Here is a 26,555-nt window from a genome sequence, read left to right as displayed (position 1 = left end):
GTAGGCGCTTCCCCTTCTGCCATGGCACCAAAGTTAACCCTTCCGGCCTTTTGCCATCAGTGCGACAGAGGCCCGGCGGTTCAAATTAGAGTTTTGATATCTTTTAAGTAATTCGCAATTAAAACAAGCATGTGCACAATAAAAAAAAAGTATTAAATTTAATATGGTAGAAATTGTAGTAACTTTGAATATTAGTTGGTATCCCCAACTTGCTGACATATTTTCGTGTACCTATTTTCAAAATACTTTAATGGCGCCGCTTAGCATTGATACGAATAATATTGCAAAAAAAAAATGGTTAAAAATGTTGTGTGACGAGTTGCAGGAGTGAAATCTATGCTGATTGTGGAACATCTTTTCACAGGTAAGTGACAATTATTCAATTTTACGATAAAAATACAACACTATATTGTCAAACTTATTAGGGTGACTATGATGTCGGCACGATATTAATTTATTAATTTATTTAAAACTTTGATTCAGGCAACAAGGCCCATATTACAAATCCCTTACAGACTAACATACATATACATTTTATAAAATTACAACTAAACACTATTTAGGCGACAAAACGGCGTGGCCCCGTTGAATCGGCTGCTCTTGTCGGATTAATCGGGCTTACTTCTTATTACGTACTTAATTTAAAAGTTATCATTATCTAAATAGGTATGTCTTTATTTCGCATGTTAAATGTGGTCGACGTAATGAGAGCTATTTTATAATAAATAATTGACAAAATTTAAATCCAAAGTCCTTAAAACATTACAAACCCACATGTATACATAATATTTTATTACTGAAACGTTGCTTCAAAATATTTATATATATTTAATCGATTCTACATAGGTTAGACACACATATCCGTCCGTAAGACAAGGCAGCAAATTAGAAAAATTTAGCTGCAATCACAGATCTACGATGATGCTTACGCTTAAAGTTAACTGAAGTGTGCAAAAGGGAAGCCATCATGTATGCCACAGTATATGAACATCCCATGAGTGCGAAAGAGGCAGACTACACATGAAAAAATTTGACCAATTACCATTTTTGAGTTCGACAGTAGTCGCCCACGGCCGACATTTATGATTTATTCATTTACAAACACATGGAATCGTAACACCTTTATTTTTAAATTAAGTAGGAAATATAAAACAATCGAAAACTATAGTACCTATTTTGTTAAATTAATAGCATAAAGGAGACACGAAGCGCGAACTTGCAAGACTCCAGACTCGTGATCGCTTCGGGCCGCGATTCGCTCACGAGTCAGTTAATCTGAACTGTCATAACCTTCTATGGCGGCTACTTGGTTACATTATTGCGGGCATTTATCGTCTTAAGCCCCCTCCAGACTAAGCGCGTGTCTCGGCGCGACTTCGCGGAGCGAACGTACCGCGACGTTGACGTAGACTCCAAACTCGCATAACTTCACGGCGATTTCGCAGTTTGGTTCACGGCAAGATGGCGCCGAAGCGTCAGCTGATCGGATTTAGTTTGCGGCAAGGCCCTGATTCAAACTGGGAACTGTCAAATTGATTTTTGTTTGATCAAGTACGCACCCAATATAACCAAGTAGCCGCCTTAGAAGGTTGTGATAGTTCAGATTAACCGACTCGTGAGCGAATCGCGGCGCGAAGCGATCGCGAGTGTGGAGTCTTGCAAGTTCGCGCTTCGCGTCTCCTTTGACGCGGGCCAAATACCGACAAAAAACGGGGAATAAGGAGCGAAGGCGTGAACAATCTGCGAAATCGACGCGAGGGCCCTCCACACTCGCGTTCGCGGCTTCGCGCCTCGATTCGCGCACGAGTGTGGAGGGCCCTTTAAAGCAGAGGCGTTTTTACTCACCGCAAGAATGTTTTAAGTTTCCAAAGGCAACATTCGATATTGTTTTCATACAATTTAAATATACGATACTCAAATTATCGTTAATAACGATACTTAGGTAATAATAGTATAATATTTTATATTTACAATTGTTTCTGTCTTATAGTAAAACGTTGTTGGCTAAACGTGCGGAAATGTCATTCTTCACTCGTCCCGATATCTCGGTACTCGTGAAGTAATGACATACTTTCCGCACTAGCATCGAAATGTACTATTTCCGTTTCACCAAATATCAGTACATCGCTTACAATATTTGAAATGTAAAAAAAATAGTTCATATGCAAAAATATCAAACAATGAACATTTCTGGCAATTAGAGACAAAGTATTTTTACATTTCAAATATTGTTAACGATGTGCTGATATTCCGTGAAACGAAAACGATTATCGAAATCGGGGAGTGAGGATGTAATTGGCGGTAAACCCCCTCCAGACTATGCGCGTGAATCGCGGCGCGACTTCGCGACGCGAACAGACCGCGACGTTGACGTAGACTCCACACTCGCACAACTTCACGGCGTTTTCGCAGTTTGGTTCGCAGCAAGATGGCGCCGAAGCGTCAGCTGATCGGATTTAGTTTACGGCAAGGCACTGATTCAAACTGGGAACTGTCAAATTGATTTTTGGTAGATCAAGTTCGCACCCAATATAACCAAGTAGCCGCCATAGAAGGTTATGAGTGTTGACAGTTTAACAGATTAACCGACTCGTGAGCGAATCGCGGCGCGAAGCGATTGCGAGTGTGGAGTCTTGCAAGTTCGCGCTTCGCGTCTCCTTTGACGTGAGCCAAATACCAACAAAAAACGGGGAATAAGGCGCGAAGGCTTGAACAACCTGTGAAATCGACGCGAAGGCCATCTACACACGCGTTCGCGGCTTCGCGCCTCGATTCGCGCACGAGTGTGGAGGGCCCTTAAAGTGTGGATGTATTTTCCGCTATCTAGAAGGTTCTTGAAAAATTGCTAAACAATAGACTAACCAATTACTTAAATCAATTTAATATCCTATCGAAAGCACAGTACGGCTTCAGAAAAAGTGTTTCGACAGAGGACGCTGTTACTGAACTACCTTCACTTATTATTAATAACGTAGATAAAAACAAAAAATGTTTATCAGTTTTTCTAGACCTGAAGAAGGCTTTTGATACCGTGTCGGTTCCCATCCTTATTAACATATTGGAAAAGAAAGGCATAAGAGGCACCTCTCTATCTCTCTTTAGTAGTTACCTCCAGAACCGAATACAGAAGGTAAAACTAGGTAATTATATCAGTGATGAACGCCCCATATCCTACGGAGTACCACAGGGTAGTGTCCTAGGCCCTACGCTGTTCCTAGTCTATATAAATGAATTATGTAACATGTCTATTGAGGCTGGAACTATATTCACTTATGCAGATGACACAGCTGTGGTATTCTCAGGAGACACGTGGGAGGAAGTTCGCCTCTCTGCAGAATTTGGCCTCACCAAAATCGCTTACTGGCTGCAGGTGCAGAGACACTTGCTCACCCTAAATACTATCAAAACAAACTTTATTTGCTTCTCCATCTGTAACCGTACACAACCAGGAAATGAATTCTCAATCAGGATACATAATTGCTGCAACCAACTAGCCATCTGCTCCTGCCCATCTATTCGCAAAGTGGAATACACAAAATACCTTGGAGTTACGATCGACCAGCGTCTCACGTGGCACCTTCATGCTGAGAACATAATGAATAGGATCCGCAAACTGATCTGGACTTTCCAAAATCTTAGGCATGTAGTGTCAAAAACTGTGCTTAATCAAGTTTACGTATCGCTGGCTCAATCCGTCATCACATACTGTATCTCTGTATGGGGTGGTGCCACAAAGACTAAGTTTCTTGAGCTTGAGAGAGCTCAAAGAGCATTGCTAAAAGTCATACACCGAAAGTCGTTCAGATTCCCAACTAACGAACTCTATTCACTCTGCAATTTATTGTCTGTGAGAAAATTGTACATTCTAAATCTTATTCTAAAAACACATAAGCGAACTACATACAAAACAAACAATACTAAACACGTAGGAAAAATATTAACGTAATTAAAACCCATACAGGGAAAACTGCATTTGCCAGACGACAGGCACAATCTTGCAATCTGTATAATCGGATAAACAAACACATTGACATTTATTCCTGCACTACATAAGAGTGTAGGAATAGGTTAACTAAATCGCTAAAAACTAAAAGCTACAACGACATAGAAAACTTAATTCAAAATAAGTATAGCGAACATTGATATAGACCCAAACAAACACGCACACACACACACACATACACACACACGCGCGCACGCACGCACGCACGCACGCACGCACACACACACACACACACACACACACACACACACACACACACACACACACACACACACACACACACACACACACACGCACACACACACACGCGCGCGCACACACACACACACACACACACACACGCACGCACGCACGCACACGCACGCACGCACGCACGCGCACGCACGCACGCACGCACGCGCACGCACACACACGCACGCACACGTCTATTTTATATTAAGTACCCAATGCATCTCTGGTATCATAATAGTGTCTTGTTAAAATGTTTGTAAATGAAAAAATGTTATCTGTTTTTCTATAGTTTAACATACTTTCTACATCTAAGTTACTGTAAATTAACCGCGTGGAAGAGCGGTGCTCTCTTAGCACAAGTGTTTTCTCACTTAAAAAGAGGCACCAGCGCATATATTGTAATTTGTTTTTTAAGCTACTGAATAAAAATATTTTATTTTTATTATTTATTTATTTATTTTGCATTTTAGGTACTATCACAGATTATTAATTAGTTACTTCGTAAGTGTAAAGGTGGTCGCCGTACGTGCGTTAAGCTATAAGTTAGAGCGAGAAAGATATATTATGACCGCACCAATGTTGCTGTCCGGTGCGGTAGTCTGTTAAGGCTTTAATTCTTGAATCTCTCTCTCTCTCATAGAGTAACTTAAATCTATGTTCTATGTATAAACTTCACTTCATGTTCACTTCTCCTTAAGGGCTCCTCTACATGATGGCCCAGCGTAGGCCAGCCTAAGGGACGCAGCTATGCGGTGGAAGGAGATAGCAATGTCACTTGCTCCCTCTAACGCATAAATGTGTCCCTTGGACTGGCCGACGCTGGGCCATCGTGTAGAGGAGCCATAAGGTCTATAAACAATTAATATTTATTATGACATTTATGACGCTTATTTCAATGGCTTATTTATAGAAAGTAAACTAATACACTTTAGAATTATATTATCAATGATATATATATGGTGACAAAATGGCAGGAGAAGTTGTAGTGGATGCATTACCGTACATTGACCAAGGGTACGATGATCCAGGAGTTCGAGAAGCGGTACGTAGGAAACCTAACCTCGATATTTTCGTAATGTTATCATGTTATATTTTCTTTTTACCCATGATCTTTTATAAATTATCATGTAAAATGCAATGAAATACTGGGTGATTTTGGGGCGGTGATCAGGGGCGTAGCTACCGCCGTATCTGCCGTATCAATTATACGGGACCCTCGGGCCACGGGGGCCCCCAACGTGCGTTTTTGTCAGAAATCTTTACCCTTCCTAAGGGCCCCCAAACAAACAAAGTTTTCGGTGATTTCTAAAGTCAAAAATGTATTAAGGTAGTTATACTGAACAAGGTTTCCTATGGGAGTGATATAAAAGTAGTGAAAAATATACTTCATAAAATATACGTTTCGTCTATTTCGGTCCCTTTGCGATTTTGTGGTTAGTCTGATGGGGAAATTTGTATATTACTTAACACATTTTTGACATTCACGATCACAACCCCAAAATCACCCAGTACGGTAAATATATTAATTTGTGACAAATTAATATGGTAAACATATTAACACATTCACTGCCAGACGAAAAACGGCACGCTACCCCAGGATCCGGGCAATATATATAAGCGCCCACCAGGCGGGCGCCCCTGCGTGTGCCAGGGCTGTGCTAAGTCTCATAGTCAAACATCCTAGTACTTTTATTTTGTTAGTATGGATCTACTCACGCCCTTCACAACGTGATGCATTTACAAAGGAATAATTAATGTAAGTAATCATAAATTACATATAAATTAAACCATTTAATCCGTGGCAAATAATTAATTATAATTTGATGAGGATTATCGGGTCATGCATATACATAGGTTATTCTCCAATTTGTAATATAAGATATTAAAAAGTGATTGATGCATGTCTATATTGTCTATAAATAATATTATAGGTAATAAGTAAATAAATGTCTGCCGGTGTCAACCCTGCGATATGCCTGTGAAGATGTGCGCTCACCAGGTGGGTTCTTTGTAGACGGTAGTCGTCTATAGCTGTGCATAAAGTGAACTCCCGCAGTGGGTTGTCAGGCATCCGAGTAAAGTTTACGAGCGCCCACCTGGTGGGTTCCTTGCAATGAATGTGTTAATTTGTGACAAATTAATATGGTAAACATATTAATTAGTGACAAATTTGTTTTTTTATTATCAAAATGGCCCTTTTTCTTTCAGGCACTTTCTATGGTAGAAGAAGAATGCCGTCGCTACAGGCCAACTAAAAACTACCTTGAAAATGCAGGACCAGAACCTAGCACGGCATTCGAAACTGCAGCTCTACAGAGAGAGATGGAAAGAGTACAACAGCGCCTCCCTATGGAACCCTTATCCATGAAAAGGTTCCACTTTCATTAATTATATACACAGTGTAATTTGTCTATTATGACTATACTTATATTGACTAACTGCTTATAATGAAGTAATTAATGTGCCAAGTTTAGTTTTCATATAAAATTATTTTATAAAGTCCGATAATATAACTTCGCATATGCATCATTATCTACTGACAGGGACCTTAGTATCGATATGGAGTTATTAATCCATAGTCTACAAACAATAAGCTAAGAAATTGGTGCAGACCTCTAGTTGGTATCTTTGTTGTTTGTTTATGTATTTCTTAAACTCTCAGTGATCACAAACCAATTTAGGAAATTCCTTTTTGTTTTAAAGATGTTTTTCACTGTTGGGCTCATACCAATGTCATCAGGTTGGGTTGAGTTATTCCCAGTTGTAAACATCATGTTACCTACTATATATAACAGCCCCAAATTGGTTTCTCATCATGGGTTTTATTTCTCATGTAAGTGTAATTGAACTACTGCAAAATAAAAAGCTGTTCGCAGTAGTAACCAATAAGGAAAAAATCCTAGCTGTAACACATTTTTATTATTTTTTGTGGTTTTCTACTGCAACCACATGATAAAGCAGAGAGATAAGATTGTATGCAGTTGCTATTATGACGTAATGGTATCGGAATATCAGGCAGCTGCATACAATAGAGTAGTAGTCAAAACTGCACAAGCCATAAAAAGGTCAAATATGGCGTTCTCTGAATAAAAAATTTCCTTTGGAAGATTAAATTTTTGTATTCCTAAGATATATTTAACGACGACGACGGTAGTCCCGTGCCGCCCACCATCCCGCTGTGCGTATACTCCATGCTAGAGATCTCATTCACACAGAGGGATATTCAGCGGGAGTTGCTATCGCTGGATATTCATAAGTCTAGCGGGACAGACGGCATACCAGCGATTGTGCTTAAGCAGTGCTCCTGAGTTGTGTCCTCTGTTGGCGCGCCTTTTCACACTCTCTAGCAAGAAACGGCATGTTCCATCTTCGTGGAAGACGGCCCTTGTGTACCCTGTGCCTAAAAAGGGCGACAGATCGGACCCATCGAATTACAGGCCTATCACTATTACCTCTCTTCTCTCAAAGGTCATGGAGCGTATAATTAACGCAAAGCTACCTACCAGAGCTCTGAGAGATACCTAGAGGAACCCATCCGCATACTCTCTGACAGTCGGTCAGTACTACAAGCTCTGCAAAGTTATACTTTAACCTCAGGGCTAATCTACGAATGCCGCAAAGCTCTATCAGAGGTATGCACCACCACCAGCGTTTTACTGCAGTGGATCAAGGGACACAGCAACTGCTGCTCCGATAGCATGGACATTAACTATGGCGTTCCGCAAGGTTCTGTGCTATCCCCAACGCTGTTTTTGCTGCTCATCAATGACATGTTGTCTAACGACGACATTCATTGCTATGCAGACGACAGTACTGGGGATGCCTATTACACAGGCCGTGCCAACATCCCTCGTTCTGTGGTGCTTGAGAATCGTGAAAAGCTTGTGTCGGACATTAAGTTAAGAGCACTCTATGCAGAGTTTCGGTGTGGGGTCGGGACAATCTAGTCCGATTCAACCCCACCAAGACACAAGTTTGCGCGTTTACCGCTAAGAAAACCCCATTTACATTTAGTGGTCCCACAGTTCCAAGGCTCAGTCTTTACCATGTCAGGGAGTATTGGGATCCTCGGTGTCGACATTTCCAGTAACGTCCAATTCCGTAGCCACCTGGAAGGAAAGGCTGCGCTGTGGCATCCAAAAAACTCGGTGTGCTCAATAAAGCGAGGCGATACTTACTCCGGGGCAAAGACTGGTGCTATATAAATCGCAAGTCAGAACCCATATGGAGTACTGCTGTCACCTTTGGGCAGGAGCACCTGCATGCCAGCTTGGACCATTCGACTCAGTCCAAAGGCGCGCTGTACGAATCGTCGACGATCCCAAGCTCACAAGCGGTATTGAACCTTTAAGTCTAAGGAGAGACTGCCTCCTTGTGTGTGTTCTACCGCTTGTACAATGGGCTGTGCTCTGAAGAATTGTTCGACATGATGCCAACGGCCGCTTTCTATCACCACACCGCTTGCCATCGGCAGGGTGTTCATCCTCACACCCTAGAACCTAAATGGTCGCGTACTGTGCGGTTTAAGAAGAATTTCCCTACGCGAACGCTTCGGCTGTGGAATGAGCTTCCTACCGAGGTTTTCCCGAGGGGCTAAAAAGGAGTGTACAGGTTTTTAATGGGTCGGCAACGCGCATGTAATAGCTCTGGTGTTTCAGGCGTCCATAGGCTGCGGTGACTGCTTACCATCGGGCGGGCCTTATGCTTGTTTGCCACCGTCGTGGTATAAAAACAATAATTAAGAAGTGGAGCCACTGGGTGGTGCTGGTGGGGCAGGGGGTTTAGCGTTGAGGTCTGAGGTTAATAATTGTGTAAGTTTAGGTTCTAAGTGATGTTTAGTATCATTTTCAACTAAATCAAAGATATAGATTTCAACTAAATCGGTTGAGCAGTTATTGATTCCCCAAATCCCCATACAAACCTATACTTCCCTTTTCACTTTTAAGGTATTTTTTTTGGGATAAAATCTTATGTTCTTTCTTACTATTTTAACTAAATTGGTTTAGCGATTTTAGCGTGTACAGGAATTTTTAAAAAGTTTTATTTTTCATATTTTATGTTTTTACTTTGGGTTGGGTTGGGTGTCCATGTCAATGAGGACCAATCCTGCAAAGGAAATCTTTTGTTCACGCAACAGCTTATTTTTATTAGGTGCAACTTCGACTATAGTAATTTGCCATAGCTAAAAAATGCTTCTCTTATTGTTGTCCATAGGTATGAGCTACCTCCGCCGCCCGCAGGCCGCCTCGGTGAGCCGGCGGCCTGGGCCGAGTCCGTGGACAACTCGCACGCGCAGCTCTCTCACCAAGCCACTCGAGTGCTGAATCTTGAGTTACAACTGCACTATGGGGCAGAGTCCTGGCGCTCCTATCTCAATACGCTCCAAGCACTTGTCACTAGTGCGCAGAATGTGCATACTAATTTAAGGTAAAAAGACAAGTCTATAATAAGTTTTATGGCAACATTGACATATATCTAAGAACGGGCCTTACGGGCAATAAGAAAGGGGCCAGTACAGCGGGGTCACGCACACGAATTCGAGCCAATCTAACCCTACAACGCGATTGGTTGATGAGTTCGCGTCACGCGCGCGATTTGACGCAACTATTTGCGTTAGACTGAACGATTGGCAAGATTGGCTATTATGTCTGAAATTGGCGAAATTCAGAAAAGTTTATATGACAGTTTAGTCTCTAAATGTAATCAGAAATACACTTAATTTTTTCGGTTTCCTCATGTCACACCTTGTAGAATTTATCAATAATAACGGATAGCGGGATCATTGCGTAATAAAATACACCCGCCATTCTGACAGTCACAATGGCGGCTGTACTCTTTTTAGGTAATTTAATAACTAAGTACTGGGAGGTACACCAGTGTATCTCATGAACCATGATATTTGGACAGTTGAAATTTTTACAGACGATGTATTTCTGTAGCCGCACCGCTATAACAAAAAATACTAAAAAGTACGGAACCTTCGGTGGTCGGACCCCACCCCACGGCTCTCACTTGTCCGATTTTTGAATTCATTGGGCTGATCATGACAAAAAATTATAACTGGTGATCTGAAAGACCGCTTAATATGAATCTGTAGTCAAAATTGGAATAAACGGCCGCTATCTTGAATTTCATAATTTATGATGAAAATTTATATTAATTTTTGCAGTTAAAATTGTAAAAAACTGGTCGCCATCTTGATTTTTTTTTGTATTTTTGGTACATACTATATTTGGTACATACGAAAAATTGATGTTGAGTTAGGTCAAGCTAAGTTGGCAGCGATTTTGAAAGCACAGACTGTGCAAGTGTTATAAAGTTCTATGAAATTATGACGTTTAAAATCGCTGCCAACATAGCTTGGTTTAACTATGAGGATCTGAAAGGCCCTTTTACATAAATCCGTAGGCGAAATTATAAAAATCAGACTTCTTGAGTTTCTACCATTTTTAATAAAAAAAAAAACAATTATTCAGGTAATAAAGCCTGCTTTTACAATTTTTTTCTTCTGCCAAACTGCAAGACAGTTTGCTGGCATAGGGAACTCCATTGATGTAAGTAAAAGGGTAGGTATGTGACGTTAATAGTTGACAAAACGAAAATCTGGTCCAGCTCCCATTCATTTGCAAATACTACACACCATTATAATGTACATGTGCACAACGAGCAACAGGGATAACCAAATATAGTTAACAGTGCTGCGCAAGCGAGACCCCTATATTTTGCGTATTCATTCCTCGAGGTGCAACAGAGAAAAACTAATAACATTATACAAATGTGTAGACGAGACGTACATACTTCTTACATTGTCGTCTTAAAGTGATATTAAGTCATTTCGATGTTTAAAAAATATCAATGATTTGATATTACCTAATCTTAGACCGTCTCTCTCAAGCAAATATCTGAGCGAGCGAGTTACACTGAGATTAATATCAAATGATTGACTATCATATTTTTAAAGCATGAAATTGACCCTTGTTTTTTACTTCTGAAACCCTGGTCGACTATTCACTATGTTCAACTAACCTATCGCCTCGAGAAAACCAGTATAACGATATGATCTCAGTTGATAGGGATCTCGAGGTTTCACTTCTGATGGTTTTTCGGAAAAGATAGGTACGCTTGACAAGAGATAATGTAATCACTGGTAATTCGTAGTTACTCCTGGTATTTATATATTCCGCACGACTCAAGATAACCAATATAAAAGTGTGAACCTTGTTTATTCATAGTTACGATACGTATACGGATTCATTTATATTGGACAAGTTGTAAGTCATGGGAATAAGCGCCTTCAACGGCGGTCTTTATTAGGTAGCGTCAGGAAACAAATATTTATAAAATATATTTATAAAATTAAAATAAATAGGCACTTGATTTATTTTATGGAAAACAATTTTTTTTCGCTAACACATTAAATAAAATATGTAAAACTGTATGTATTTTATATGTAAAACCGATAGTTTATCTATACAATTAAAAAAAATATGCGGAGAGGGCGGTATAAAAAGGAAAATTATAATGTATGGAGAAAAAAAAAATTGTATCAAAAACGAAACCGAGCATCATTTTTAATTTTCACAATTCAATCGCTAGGCATTTCCACAGCTGCAGCTCGTTTTAAAATAGAAATAAGTGAAAGTTTTTTCTCTAAACATTATAGTTTTCATTTTTTTAACGTTAATACTGATTTTAAAGTTATATTTTTTTAAATCATTCCCTATCGAAGGCGAAATTAGCAATGTCCTACTTTTCTCGATTTGAGACGGCAGCGTGCCCTTACATTAGAATGTTCAATTTAAAGTATTCGTTCTGATTTTCATCGTTTTCATTTTCATCACCTTAGTTGCTCTACAAAGAGGACAAATTAAAACAAATAGTCGAACGGTAAATACGTAGTTAGGGAGTTTCGTTGTGTTTATCATCAGCAGTTCCACTACACTAATTGTCAGTTTTTCGATGAAAATGCTTAATTTGTAAACAAAAACTACAAAAATCACTATATGTGTACCTATAAGATTTTAATTGTTCCCTCAATTCTTCATGGATTCCATCATTAGAACTTTGAACCCGGGACGGGACCATCGGCTTTATAGGCAGGGTCACTGCCCACTAGGCCAGACCAGTCATCATACATTTTACTTGACAAATAGAGATGATTATTATTTATTTCTTTTGTTTATGATAAAAGGTTAAATTTGATTGATCTAATATCTGTTCTAAATATTTTTTACACAGTTTTCAACATACATAAATACATCTTAAAACTACACTATAACTCGCATTATTAAAATTGTAAATCCGAGCTCTCGTTAAAAATGCTGTCCATAGTTTTCCTATTGTTGTTCAAGTACTATTTAGTCATTTTTGATGGACTATTCCCGATATTTGGATTTCAAGTTAATGCAAGATATTGTTTTAACAATACTATCAGAAAAACTGGATTTTTGGTTAACAACCGGTTATTCGTATATTAAAATAAAAACCGGTTACATTCTATAGTTTCAAGGAATAGGAGCACATGATTTAAAAAGTTGCATTATTTATAAAAAAAATTGCTGACTCTACAATGCATGAAGCGGGCATGCCTACTTGACAATCGGATAAACGTGTTTCTCACATGGGTAATGCATTATTTAGCTGTCGCGCTCACTCAATAACAAGGAAATTTTTAATTTTATTTAGAAAAAATTATGTTTTCAAATGTTATAACAGTACTTACGAATGAAAAGTGATACGGTGAGCTTTGTTTTTGTGCTTGGAGCTATTGAAGCACTGGAAAAAGGCGCAACACGGCATTCTTTGGCAATATTTTATCGAATTTGATGACAATGTTGACACTTTAGCGTCACCCGTACGACTAATTCAATATAGGTCCCGGAACCTATATTTTGTGGCTCACGATCGAGCGCCTGGTACCTCATCTACCACTATTACGTACATCAATGGGGAACTCCCTTAAATACAGATGGGTTAGCTTATTGACTAGTTAATTAATAAGTAAGTACCTTATTGCTTATTGTGGTGGTAATTTAATTTTGTATGCTGGGCATTTTCCGCAAATCGGCAACTATTGTGCCTATTAAGTTGACTGTACCTTGTTCGAAGCCTTCAATGGCGACATTCGTTTCATACTGGCAACACCTCAGTTCCAACGACGTCAGGCGCAATACCGGCTTTTATAACGGTTTTTTTCGAATCCAGCTGGCAGGCTGCGCGCCAATGCTGTTTCTGGCAGAGGAAACAGCTATAATTAAGTTAAATTTCGTAGTAATTTTCTAAATTATTTCAGTTCCATTATGGATAGTTCAAATCCTAATAATGTTCAACATGATCCGTGTATATCGGCTTTACCTGAGCACGAGCGCATGACCAGGTTAGAGGATGTAGTGTCCAAATTAGCCCACGAGGTATAAGGTCTTTACGTGACAATTTTATTAGTCGCCGCGGGAATACTCCAGTGATTCGGACGTGTTATCAATTGTCTCGCCTGAAGATATGGAGACCAAGGGATATTAGTTTCAAACTTGAGACTACCCTCAAGTCGTCGGGCGCGATAACTTCAAAAGAGCATACTGAGATTTTGGACAAGTTGCAGCATTTCAATTCAAACAACTGGTCGCAGGTACGGTACATAGATGCTCAGAATACGTACGTGTCATCTCCTGGCTTTACTGATTTGGAGAATAATAACATGATAAAGTATTTTGATCGTAAACGTGCCCTCGCCGTTACGGTAAAGACTTGCCGCTGTGTCTCATGCTCTCATCATACAAAATGAGAAATTGAAAGCTGGCTTCGAAACCTTAGTGTCTTGGATAGGGTTCACAAGGTGATTGCACTGTTGAAGCGGTAGCAGACTAAATCAACGAGGTATTCTCGGAGCGTGACTAGTCTCGGATGCACTTGGACCTCTTGCAGATGGTCTGTGGCCGTCGGGCAGACATTATCCAACAACGGAGAGATGGAGTATTGCATTGCACTTCGTCAAGGATCGCTACATGAAGGAATCTCTTCGAAAGATCCCTCCAACACAGGAACACCTCTTCGATGACTAGCGGTTTTCTGACTGCATAACGAAAATGGCGCAATTGACAAGGTATTTTTCTGTCCACGCACTACTGCGCAAGGAGTTGCTAGCAAACGAACTCTTACGCAAGGAGTTTCACAGCCGGAACAGAGTACCTAAGAAGGCTGCGGACTATCCTAGTTTCCGCGTGTATCCTGGGCCCTCTGCTGCTCCCGCCCAGGCTCCGCAGGACAGAAAGCGTAAAGCCGGGCCATTTCGATCCAATCAGCGAAGCGACAAGTATTACAGGACCAGGCAACGTAAGCGATCTCGCAGGCGCTACGACTGACTATTTCAGCTTCCAGGCGGGTCAACAGGGGCTTTTTATAAAACAATGGAAGGCCATGGGAACTCCAGGCTACATAATCAAAATTCTGTCTGTTACCGGATACCCTTTGTCAAAAAACCGCCTCTAGTTCACCCCTCCAGACTTTTGTCAAAATTATCCACGAAGGAAAGTCCGGAAATGATCGTTCAAATGAAAGGCTTGATAGAACAGGGTGTGCTAGAGCCGGCTCCGTTGACCCCAAGTGGCCCAAGTTTTGTATCAAACATGTTTCTGGTTCCGAAAAAAGGTGGTAGCGTGCGTCCAGTCTTCAACCTAAGGTAACTAAACAAGTACGTATATGTGTGTGACCAAATTTCACCTTATCAATACGAGGGTTGAATGAAAAATTTGCAGTCTGGCCAATTAAAAAAAAAACTTTTTTCTTTTTTCTGCCGCCATTTTGATCTGTCTTCCCGCGAAATTTCATATCGTCTATATTTAAAAGCATATAGATATCGTGAAAATGGAGAAATTAGAGCAGCGTGCTGTGATTAAATACCTGCATAAAAAAGGATTGATACCGAAGCAAATTTATGATGATATGCAAAGTACATTATGGCAATCCTGTCCATCATATACGATGGTGAAAAAATGGGCAGCTGAATTCAAGCGTGGACGAGATAGTATCACAGATGACCCTCGTCCCGGGAGGCCAACAACGGTGACTAACACGGACAATGTGGCAATTATATGCGAAATGATAATGAAAGACCGGCGATTAAAGGTGCGGGAAATAGCTGACATCGTAGGCATCTCTTATGAAAGAACTCAAAATATTATAGTCAACGAATTAGGTTTTTCCAAGGTGTCGGCGAGATGGGTCCCGAGGCTTCTTTCAGTGGAACAAAAAATCGCTCGCCGTACTAATTCACGTGAATGTCTAGAACTGTATGAAGCCGATACTCAAGACTTTTTGGACAGATTTGTAACTATGGACGAGACGTGGGTCCACCACTATACACCAGAGACCAAACAGCAATCGAAGCAGTGGGTTCGTCCTGGATCTCCGCCTCCCAAAAAAGCCAAAGCAATTTGTTGGCCAATAAAGTCATGGCATCTGTTTTCTGGGATGCAAAGGGAATAATAATGGTTGACTATCTCCAGAGAGGTAAAACTATAAATTCCGACTATTATTGCGAGTTATTACGCAGATTACGCGAGGCTCTGAAGATAAAAAGACCTGGAATGTTGACAAAGAAAGTTATCTTCTACCAGGACAATGCACGTGTTCACACGTCACTAAAGTCGATGGCGGAGATTGCCAAATGTGGGTTTGAATTATTGCCCCACCCACCCTATTCACCCGATTTAGCACCATCGGGCTTTCATCCGTTCCCCAATTTAAAAATAACATATGGGTGGTATGAAATTTTCAAGCAACGCCGAGATCCAAGCTGAGGTGGATGCCTATTTTGAAGGTCTCGAGGAAAGCTTCTTCAAAAGTGGTGTAATGGCTCTGGAATCCAGATGGAACAAGTGCATTCAACTCGACGGGGACTCTGTAGAATTAATAAAAATAAATTAAAAAACCTGTTTTGTTTTTAATTTTATTATACAGGCCGCGAATTTTTCAATCCACCCTCGTATGTACAAGGTCCCAGACTTTCTTCAACCACGAGATTGGCTAGTAAAGCTCGATCTCTACAACGCATACTTTCATATTCCGGTCAAGGCCTCACACCGGAGATTCCTAAGGATAAGGTTTAACACCGGCTTTGGCAGGTGACCTCCTTGCCGTTTGGCCTCGCATCATCTCCGAGGACATTTGCTCTAGTCACCAATTGGATTGCGGAAGTGCTGAGATCTCGCGGTATCAGGGTCGTCGTATATTTGGACGACTTTCTTCTTGCATGCCAGAGCCGATCATTACTTCAGAATCAGATACCCTACAGATCCTCGAGGGTCTAGGCTGGAAATTACGGAAAGTCCGCGTTGTTTTCCCAGAGGTCCATGGAGTTCCTGGGTATTCGTTGGGACCCTAAAGCAACCTAAAGTGCCTCCCAGAGGCAAAGATTCAAAATGTTGTGCAAAAATGCCGAGCTATGGTAAATCTCAGGTGCGCTTCATTAAAGCAGGTTCAATCTTTACTGGGTCTAGTGAACTTCGCCAGCTTCGTTGTTCCGAGGGGTCGTCTCAAAAGCAGGCTGTTGATGACTTTTTGCAATCAGCTGCTACTCATGTCCCCAAGAACGAAGGTAAAGCTCCCAGTAACCCTATACACCGAGCTGGATTGGTGGATCAACCCCGTAACTGCCACATCGCTTTTTCACCCTCCACCGCCCCAATTTTTTTGACTACGGGTGCGTCATGCCAGGGCTGGGGCGCTCAACTCAACAACAAGCAGTTAGCTGGCCAATGGTCACAGTGGGAGGCTCGTCAACATTCAAATCTCCTAGAAATGATGGCAGTACAGAAGGTAATAACATCGCAAAGCCGCTTACTGACGCAATCGTCTCTAATGATTATGTCGGACAATCGAACGGTGGTGTCATATCTGCGCAACGAAGGCGGTACGAGGTCACTGATGATGGAGATGACTTATCGGCTACTGGAAGCGTTGGACCGCTATCACATTCATATGACAATCCAGTTCATTCCCGGCAGATACAACACTCTGCATATGACTCTACATATGACTCTACATATGACTCTCGATTTTCTATCGACCTCGTATGATGATCACCATGGTAAGACACACCAGTTATATCCACCGAGTAAGTCACTTGTGCCAAAATTACTGGTCATCATAGAGTTGTTATCATAAAACTGATTATATTAGTTAGTCATAAAATAGAACCATATGTAGGTAGATATTTAGGTTCCTGCCGAAGCTATTAAGAGCCACAGCGAAGGGATGTCTTGTGTTGGTCTATGGCAGAGCCGTAAATTAACTGGTATTATACGACACGTATACTGATATTCCTATTCAGAGGAGAGAATGTTCTAAGCTTATTTTCTTCTTTAAAGCTGAGGTTGATTTTCCTTGCCTCCATTTTTCTTCTTTTTTTTTTCGATGGGCAAAGTATAACACACAGCATGAAGACTGTAATGTTGTTTAGGATCCTCAGAATGTATATTTTTATTTTCGCTTGGAATATGTCATTGAAATCATGGCAAACAATTCATTATGTATGATAGCCCAAGACCAACACATGCACCCGATCAAATCGGAAACCATCCTCATTTTCGTCAGGTTGAGACAGTTTAACTCTTTAACAGCCAACGTTTTTATAGTGCTCCCAGCGTTTTCTGCTTTGTAGAGGCAAGCGACTACGAACAAAGAACCCGCCAAGTAGGTTCCCGGTACTCCACACCATTAAGTTGGCGACAATGATGATGACGTCCAATAACTGGATCGCACGCTGGTCAGTATCATGACCATGCATATGTTAAAAGTGAGTCCGACCGCCTAGACTTTGCATGTCATTTTAAACTACGGTGGTTTTCAGTAGCTCCAACAAGTCTTGGCTATTTGGTGCAAATAATTTCCGGTCATCCATGTACAGAAGGTGAGAAATGACTTCACTCTGTCTCCGAAGCCGGCAACTTAGTCCTGAATCCTTCAGCAGGGTGCTGAGGGGATTCAGAGCTAGGCAGAACCACAGGGGACTCAGACTATCACCCTGGAATATTCCTCGCTCAATCCTTATAAAATCCTGCGGACCAGGGCGGTCATCCCCGCCTCCTGGTTGACGAAGGACTGTGGTCCACTGCCTCATACATGCGCTTAGGAAGGCTCTTAAAGCTGTATCAACTTTATACAGCTCTAAGACCCTCCCCAGCCATGAGTGAGGCACAGAATCATAGGCCTTCTTGTAGTCAATCCAAGCGGCTGAGAGGGCTCCCTTGTTCCGCCGGATTTGTTGGCAAATGGTCATGTCTATGAGGAGGAGCTTATTAGTACCACGGGCACGGGACCCAACCCTACATCCATTTTGAGCGGAGGCCAAAATGTTGTTAGCGACAACGTGCGCGTTTATTTTTGATCTCAAAATGGATGTAAGGCTTGTAGAGTGTAGGCAAGAACGTTATGGGTCTGTAGTTCTTTGATTCCGTGGTACTACCAGACTTATAGAGCAGGAAGGTCTCACCAGTTGTTAAGGAAGGTGGAAGCGAACCAAGCTCAAGGGCTTGTTGAAATTGTGCTGCCAAGCGTGAGTGCGAACATCGGAACCATTTTAGCCAGAAGTTGTGCAATCCATCAGGCCCAGGGCTTTTCCAGTTCTGGGCCGTGCGGATGGCACAACTTACTAAGGTCCGACCGAGAACGCTTTTTCTGTCTCGGCCGAGACCGAGATTCAATGGGATTCTCGGCCGAGACCGAGAATTTATAAAATAGAAGAAAAAAACACGATTTTTGCAATCAAAAAGTTTTAATAGTCGAAATTCGACGATTTATCAGAAAAAGTTATCATGATCAATTCGTAGCGCTATTAAATAGTATTTTTTGGGTTCCGTAGCCAAAATGTCAAAAACCGCCATTGCCGTCTGTCTGTGTCTGTCACAACCATTTTACTCGAATACTATACGATATATGGAACGAAGGTGTATTATGTAAGTCGCATCTTAGTAAGGTTAAGCTGTAATACATACTTTTTCAGGAAAACTATTTTGAATATCTTCTTATTAAAACGAAGTTAGTGCCACTAACATTCGCTCTTTTGCTTGTCTGGCTTTGTGTATTGTATGAAGGTACGGAACCCTCCATTATGCGTTGCCCGACACGCACTTGGCCGGTTTTTCTGGTTTTTCTAGTACGGATGTGCACAAAAAGAGGTATAATAGCAATAATCAAAATTAAAAAGCTATATTGTAACCCAAAAAACGTAATTTTTCAGCGTTATGGTCCGTTAAATTGTGACAATGCTCGTCGTTTAACTGGTCAGTTAGTGACTTGCTATTGCTACTAAGCTAAGCTACATTAAATGAAAATCAACCTATGTCTCAACAACCACACCGCGAGTTTCGTCAAAATTGCATAGAAGCATCCGCAAAGTTAGCATGAGATTATGTCCAATATTCCACAACAGTAATCCGCTTACCTACTGCTTTACCTTTTCCCGTAAACAAAAATATATTAAGTATCAAAATATCCAGTGTCATCTTTCACCCACATCAAGTTAATTTAAGTTACATCTCAATAACAATATACACTCATTTATTATCTCTTCCGCAATAACAAACAACAAACACAAAACGAAGAACAAGAACCAAAGAACAAGTCATTACTAGCAACCGAGCCTATCCGATCCCAACACCGTATTTGATAAGAATGATAAGTAATTGGCTTAAAATGTGGGTACGAAACCAATCAAAATCACAAAAACGTCACACCAAGCGGGCGATGCAACCAACGGGAGGCTTAAAAACGGGCGCTCGTGCGCGGTAAATTCAAATCCACCAATGATAACTTATTGCCTAGTCACGGTCTCGACAAGAATCTCGGCCCATTTTGGCCGAGAGCCGAGACCGAGATCTCGGCCCGATTTTTGGCCGAGAATACCGAGACCGAGATCTCGGTCGGACCTTACAACTTACGTCATCGGGGCCCCCATAAGTTCGATGGACTCGCACTCACGTTCGACAACACTCATCCACCTCCCCTTGGTGTGTTCGACAGGCACAGACCAGATGCTACGCCAGAAATCAGTCATAGCAGTAGCATCTGGCGACCGCGTGTCGGACGCACGAAGGTTGGTTTCCTCCCACTTTCGGTATACCTTCCTTTGGTCACTCTGAAAAAGACGATTCTGCTGGAATCGATCCACACGCTTTCTGTAGCGGCGAATACGGTTTGCCCATGCATAGATTTTCTGCTTAAGAAAGTCGATGCGCTCCGTGAGATTGGCAACACTGAAAGAAATGTTTGCATAACTGTAACAAAATTTTGGTTACTGTTTACACAAAAATTGGGACTTGCGAACTATGTATTATATGTTACAAAACCGTGTTTGGCTATCAGTGTTCAGGTACTGGGTATACACTACAAAATAAGTTTGTAAATTTATGCAAAGTTTATTTTCTTATAACCGTAGTTTAGTTATTTAGTAAAGTTACAAAACCAGTTCGGCTATCTATTTTTTTCAGTGAATATAGTCGCGGGGCTCAATACGCGTCCCCGCGAACGCCTGATTCACAAAGTGCATTACTCGGGGGCGGTGGTTGCCCTAAGAGTTCTAAATGAGTTGATACGTCGCTCGATCCGTATTTGCCATGCGGGGGCACCTCCGACGGTCCTAGGTGCACGTTCAGCGTCCGGAAACTTGACTCGTCCAACACGGCACGCAAGGGCGGATCCACCGTTGTGGGCACGATGGGCATGCCCACAACCCTAATAGGGTGCCCTATTGATTCGCCTAGTAAAATTACGCTGATTTTCGTTTCGCAGACGCTTTGGCAGAGGACGGTTTGGCAGAATTTCATTACGCAGAGTAGTCAGTTGGCAACTTGACATAACATTGATAAGCAGATTTACTTTTCGTAGAATAATCGTTTAGTAACGTCACAATTACCCGAGAAACCCTTGGTCGAAACACGATAGTTAGAGTGATTTTTAGTATTAATTAGAAATTCGAGCATCTTAATATCAGCTGATACTTATTTACAAAAAATATTATTATTTACTAAAATTACAGGGGCCATTGTTTTTAGCTTAAAGAGTCTTAGAAACCTGAAACATTTACAAATATTAGTACAAATTTCTAAAAATAATACCAGCTTTTAATTTTCAGACGTAGGAGTTTTTTACCGTAGTTATCTGTTTAAACGGCTCCATGGATTGCAATAAATTGCTTGCGATTTCCGATACATTACTTTATACGCCGATAATATGTATGTAGTACCGCAATTGCAAAACTAACGAAACTGTTATAATTTAACTGTCACTTTATTCGAAATTAAATTTAAAAAAACGTTGCTCGAATAAAATTTGTTTAATCGGATAGATTACTCTGCCAAATGAAATTCTTAGGTTACTAATGGATTACTAAGTTTTTTGCTAAATAAGAAAGTAAGGAATAAAGAAAAAAAAACACCAATTCAAAGACCCAAAAGATTACCAAAAGTTTTTTGCTAGATTCTCATTTTCCAAAGAATCTATCGTAAAAACAAACGCCAAATTTTTCCACTCAATACATAGCATAAAAATGTATTGCATGCGATTTTTTTTAAAAGGAAAGTTTATACATTTCCGTATTTTAAATTTTTTTGTCCCTATTTTTATTCCTCGAATTATTTAGTTGCCGTGTTTTCATAAAAAAGCGGCCTTTCCACGAAATGTTTACAGTATTTTTTTTATTAAGAACCCTCATGTTTCAGCTTCCTATCTCTGTTATTTTCTGAGATATAAATGTATAAAACTTTTTATAAATAATTTAAAAAAACCCACACTGGCTAATGCGATTTACTTAAACTTTTGGTACGGTAATCTCTATGTAGATACTATAATATTCTTTAAATAATATTTTATTTTTATTTAAATAAATAAATAAAAATAGACTAAACATGTTTGATAAACTAAAAATAGTTAAACATTTTTAAACCAAGTGAAACATTTTGGTCTAATGAATGTTGTTTAATTATTGTTAGGGAATGGTAATTTGTTAAATTGAAATCTGTCAAATAAGTATATATAGGGAAAATTTGATTGAAAAATGAACATTTGGAAATGAAATTTGGTTAATTTTTTTTTACCCGACTGCCAAAGGGAGGATTTTTTCGAGTGTATGTATGTATGTATGTATGTCTGTTTCTTTGTGGCCTCCTGTAGCCTAAACGGCTTGATGGATTTTGATGTATGAAGTATCGTTAGATTCGTTTTGATCACGGGAGTGTCATAGGATGTCTTTTTGGGGGTAACTAAAAAAATATAAATAAAAAAAATTATTATAAAAAAAAAACAAAAAACCCGACTGCACACTAAAAAAGAGGAAAACAAGCCCCACAAGAATATTGTTGTTGATGGTAAGTATCGCAGGTGGGAACCAACAACCAAAATGGCTACAAGTAACCCTCTGTTGGTCCCCGCCTGCGATACTCGTACTTACCATCAACAACAATATTCTTGTGGGGCTTGTTTTCCTCTTTTTTTGTGTGCAGTCGGGTTTTTTTGTTTTTTTTGTATAATAATTATTTTTTTTATTGTAAAATAGCAATATCCCGCAATCCTCCCAATAATTGTAATTGAACGGTATGTGAACCTAGACTCTACCAAACGTTAGTCGACTAAAAGTTACATCTAGGTACGAATAAATCCCTTTGCAAAACGATGTTCGGCGAAACGTTGTCTGCAAATCGATAATCTACAAAAAATAGGTCTGAGAATCTTTAGGTACCCCATTATAGTCATATGACGTAACACTTTCACGGGCTATTGAGATCGATAGGCTGATGATCGTTCATGAACGTTGACGATCATGACTCATGAATCATGATTGTTCATGAGTGAGTTCGTACTCCGACTCGCACTTGGCCGATTTTCGGGTGGCTGTGACCACAACCTTTTTTGAGGGCTGGATCCGCGCCTGACGGCACGCCGCGATGGCTCCGCAGTACATGATAGCGTGCGCATCATCTAAATCTGTACTAGTCCACAGATATGGGTCTGGTAAAGCGTTTAGGGCTCCCATTAGCGAATGCTCTTTCTTTCTTCTTCCTCGCGTTGTCCCGGAATTTTGCCACCGCTCATGGGAGCCTGGGGTCCGCTTGACAACTAATCCCAAGATGTGGCGTAGGCACTAGTTTTTACGAAAGCGACTGCCATCTGACCTTCCAACCCAGAGGATAAACTAGGCCTTGTTGGGATTAGTCCGGTTTCCTCACGATGTTTTCCTTCACCGAAAAGCGACTGGTAAATATCAAATGATATTTCGTACATAAATTCCGAAAAACTCATTGGTACGAGCCGGGGTTTGAACCCGCGACCTCCGGATTGCAAGTCGCACGCTCTTACCGCTAGGCCACCAGCGCAATCCATTAGCGAATGCGTGAATTATTATTATTATTAAAACTAGGCAAAATTTCGAAGTCTAGTGACTAGGTCAAGTGGGGTGTCATTGAAAGAGCTCAAATTGTACATTCTAAAACATTTTTATTTTTTTTCATACAGAAAAAACTTGATTTATGAAGGAAAATGTGGAAAAATACCGTCCCCCGTCCCCCCATCACCGAAGTTTACTAACGAAAAATTGAGACAGAGTTTACATAATATTCACATTACTATTATATTTTATAGGTAGGAAAAATATAATCAGACCTCTATCTTGGTAACTTTTTTTTTAATTAACAAAAAGCCTTTCCGATTTCAGTTTAGGGACTAACTATTAGTAAATTTGTATGTTCCAGAAAGCAGATAGCGGCGGTGAACTGGGAGCGCAAACGGTCGCAGACGGCGAGCGGCACGAGGCTGCGCGCACTCCGCCGGCGCTGGGCGCAGCTCGTGTCGGACAACTACCGCCTCGAGCGGGCGTTGCTGCAACTAGACATACAGCTACAGAAGGTGCACAAGCATATTGATTATTATTATTCTCTTTAAAAAAAAATGTATGTAAACACGTAAATAGATGCCACATACAAGTGTGAAAATCACCAAGACCTCAAGTGCTGTGGGCTGGAATCGCGCCAGTGGTTTGTTAAGAGTTGCATTATGTTAACCCTTCCCACATGCGGCTCTTCAAACATGTGTTTTATTTTCGATGAGTAAGACTGACAATCGATTGTCATTTTTGAACTGTCAGCCTGGTAAAGGGTTAAGAGTAAATGTTCTTTGATTACAGGTGCAAGGACAGGCGACGGCGGATGACGGTGAACCCGCTGATCTGGACGCGGTGAAAATGTTGCCAGACAAACTCAACTCAGAGTCGGAAAAAGAAGTGCAAAAGAAGATTGAAGACATGTTTGCGGATTAAATTAAGATACCATTTATTTACATACGTATGAGGAATAAATGATTAAATGATAACTTATTATAATGTTTTTTTGTAAGTCTAGTAATTAACGCGTTCATTCCTTGCTATTTTTGTTTAAACTACGTCAGTGGCGAACAAGCATACGGCCCGCCTGATAGTATAAATAAATAATAAATAAATAAATATTATTGGACATTATTACACAAATTGACTAAGTCCCACAGTAAGCTCAATAAGGCTTGTGTTGAGAGTACTTAGACAACGACATATATAATATATAAATATTTATAAATACTTAAATACATAGAAAACACCCATGACTCAGGAACAAATATCCATGCTCATCACACGAATACATGCCCTTACCAGGATTTGAACCCGGGACCATCAGCTTCGTAGGCAGGGTCACTGCCCACTAGGCCAAGCCGGTCGTCAAAGCAGGTCGATAGTAAGCAGTCTCCGTTACCTATGTACGCCTGCAACTCCAGAGGAGTTACATGCGCGTTGCCGACCGTAAATCTATCTTGCCATCTTATAAAAGTTCGGCCCCATTCGTACAAGAGCTTTTACAACGCGCGCTAAAAAAGCGTATGGATGACGTAAATGGATAACCATGTATAGTCTCCCTGTTCCGAACACGGCGACTGTTTCAGGTTTCTGTCGTATGCGGGTGTGAGTGGTGTAACATGTGCAATGTCGTTAACACAGACGCAAAGAGTTGACTTACCAAAGAAAATTTGAATTTCGCGCCTTTTTCTACTGACAAGTTGGGTTGTGTGTGTGTTTCCTTGTGTTGGCAGCAAAGCCGTGGAAAGGTGGTTAAAATGTAAGTACTGTGTTGGAAAGTGAAGTTTACATTTATTGCTAAACATGTGCACCTTCAAGAAAGGTATTATAACAATCGTTATTATTTTAAGTTTATTATAAAGGTTAATATCTTAATGATGTCTTGTGAACAACTAATTCCATACCTAATAATATACAAGTTATCGATACAGTCATATGAACATTTTTTCAAGCCCTAGCGTAAAGTAGCAGTTTAGGTTTTTACACAAAATATTCTAAATTATTGACTAATATGATGAAATATTAACACATAATTGAAGAATAGTACATTATGATACAAGTGTGCTAAGTTGGTCATCATCATCACACACGAGGCGATATTGTGCGGGCGAGCTGTAAGCGAGCGCGCAATCAGAAAGCCGATGTGTGTAATGACCATAGCACACGGGTTTCATACGACGTTTTTCAACACATTTGCGAGGAAAAAACAAAACTTATAAATTAGATTTTTTTTTTCAAAACAGTAAAAGTACAATATTTTCCATTGAATAAAAGTTTACTATGCCGCCAATTATTTTTCACCGGATTTTGATGTTTATAAAGGCTATCGTTCTCGACTCTTGCCTCTATTATATAATCTACATATAATCATAATTAAATTCATCAAATCTACCACTGTGTTGCCAGTAAAATGAGTGATGGCTTCCCTTTCGCACAATTCATCTGTCTGTCAAGCGAAGCGTGTGAGATGTCTGTGATCGTAACATACCACAACATTCCTCATACGCCGGTTTAGGGTGCTCTTGCTTGGCTTTTCTTCAGGATTTCCCCGATTTGATTTGATCAAAGAAAATCCGCTGAGGTATACCTATTCCAGCTCCTTCTTCTGTTCTACTCAAAAATGTGATCTATGTTAGTTAATGGATTAGTTTGGAGTATTGCAGTCACCTTTGGGATGGATCCGCCAAGTATCAGCTAGCCACCCTAGATTCTATAGACAAACCCGCTAGGAAGCTTATTGGGGATGCGAGATTGGTAGAGGCTAGACTGCAGAGCCTAGAACACCGTAGAAAGGTAGCCTGTTTATCGGTATTCTACAGGATACATTTCGGGGAGTGTGCGATGGGATTACATAATCTTATCCCCCCATCTCCGTTCTGCCACCGTGGGACTAGACGCGGACTTGCGTTTCACCCTTACGTCGTTACTTTACGACTGATTCGCACTAAACGC

The 26,555-nt window shown here is 40.5% G+C and overlaps 1 protein-coding gene across 3 annotated transcripts; it reads left to right on the top strand.

The window, feature by feature from the left end:
* The first annotated feature begins 254 nt into the window (after nucleotides 1-254).
* Nucleotides 255-24,593, top strand: LOC133534525 (pre-mRNA-splicing factor SPF27). 3 transcript variants are annotated; one of them, XM_061873686.1, is made up of 5 exons: nucleotides 255-364; nucleotides 6,443-6,606; nucleotides 9,449-9,661; nucleotides 23,974-24,127; nucleotides 24,405-24,593. In XM_061873686.1, exons 2-5 carry the CDS (start codon nucleotides 6,452-6,454, stop codon nucleotides 24,534-24,536), a joined length of 654 nt encoding a protein of 217 aa, XP_061729670.1. In that variant the 5' UTR covers nucleotides 255-364; nucleotides 6,443-6,451; the 3' UTR covers nucleotides 24,537-24,593. The 3 variants fall into 3 exon arrangements, with proteins under 3 accessions (XP_061729670.1, XP_061729668.1, XP_061729669.1); XM_061873684.1 differs by lacking the exon at nucleotides 255-364 and adding an exon at nucleotides 5,030-5,276; XM_061873685.1 differs by lacking the exon at nucleotides 255-364 and adding an exon at nucleotides 5,567-5,990.
* The last annotated feature ends 1,962 nt before the right edge of the window (nucleotides 24,594-26,555 follow it).

This window comes from Cydia pomonella, chromosome 2, assembly GCF_033807575.1.
Source record: "Cydia pomonella isolate Wapato2018A chromosome 2, ilCydPomo1, whole genome shotgun sequence".
NCBI classification, from domain to species: domain Eukaryota; kingdom Metazoa; phylum Arthropoda; class Insecta; order Lepidoptera; family Tortricidae; genus Cydia; species Cydia pomonella.
This window is presented reverse-complemented; position numbering and strand designations above follow the sequence as displayed.

Coding starts and splice junctions, on each gene's coding strand:
- LOC133534525 (XM_061873684.1), top strand. CDS start 5,202: ATGGCAGGAGAAGTTGTAGTGGATGCATTACCGTACATTGACCAAGGG. Junction 9,662..23,973: donor AATGTGCATACTAATTTAAG/GTAAAAAGACAA, acceptor TGTATGTTCCAG/AAAGCAGATAGCGGCGGTGA. Junction 24,128..24,404: donor TAGACATACAGCTACAGAAG/GTGCACAAGCAT, acceptor CTTTGATTACAG/GTGCAAGGACAGGCGACGGC.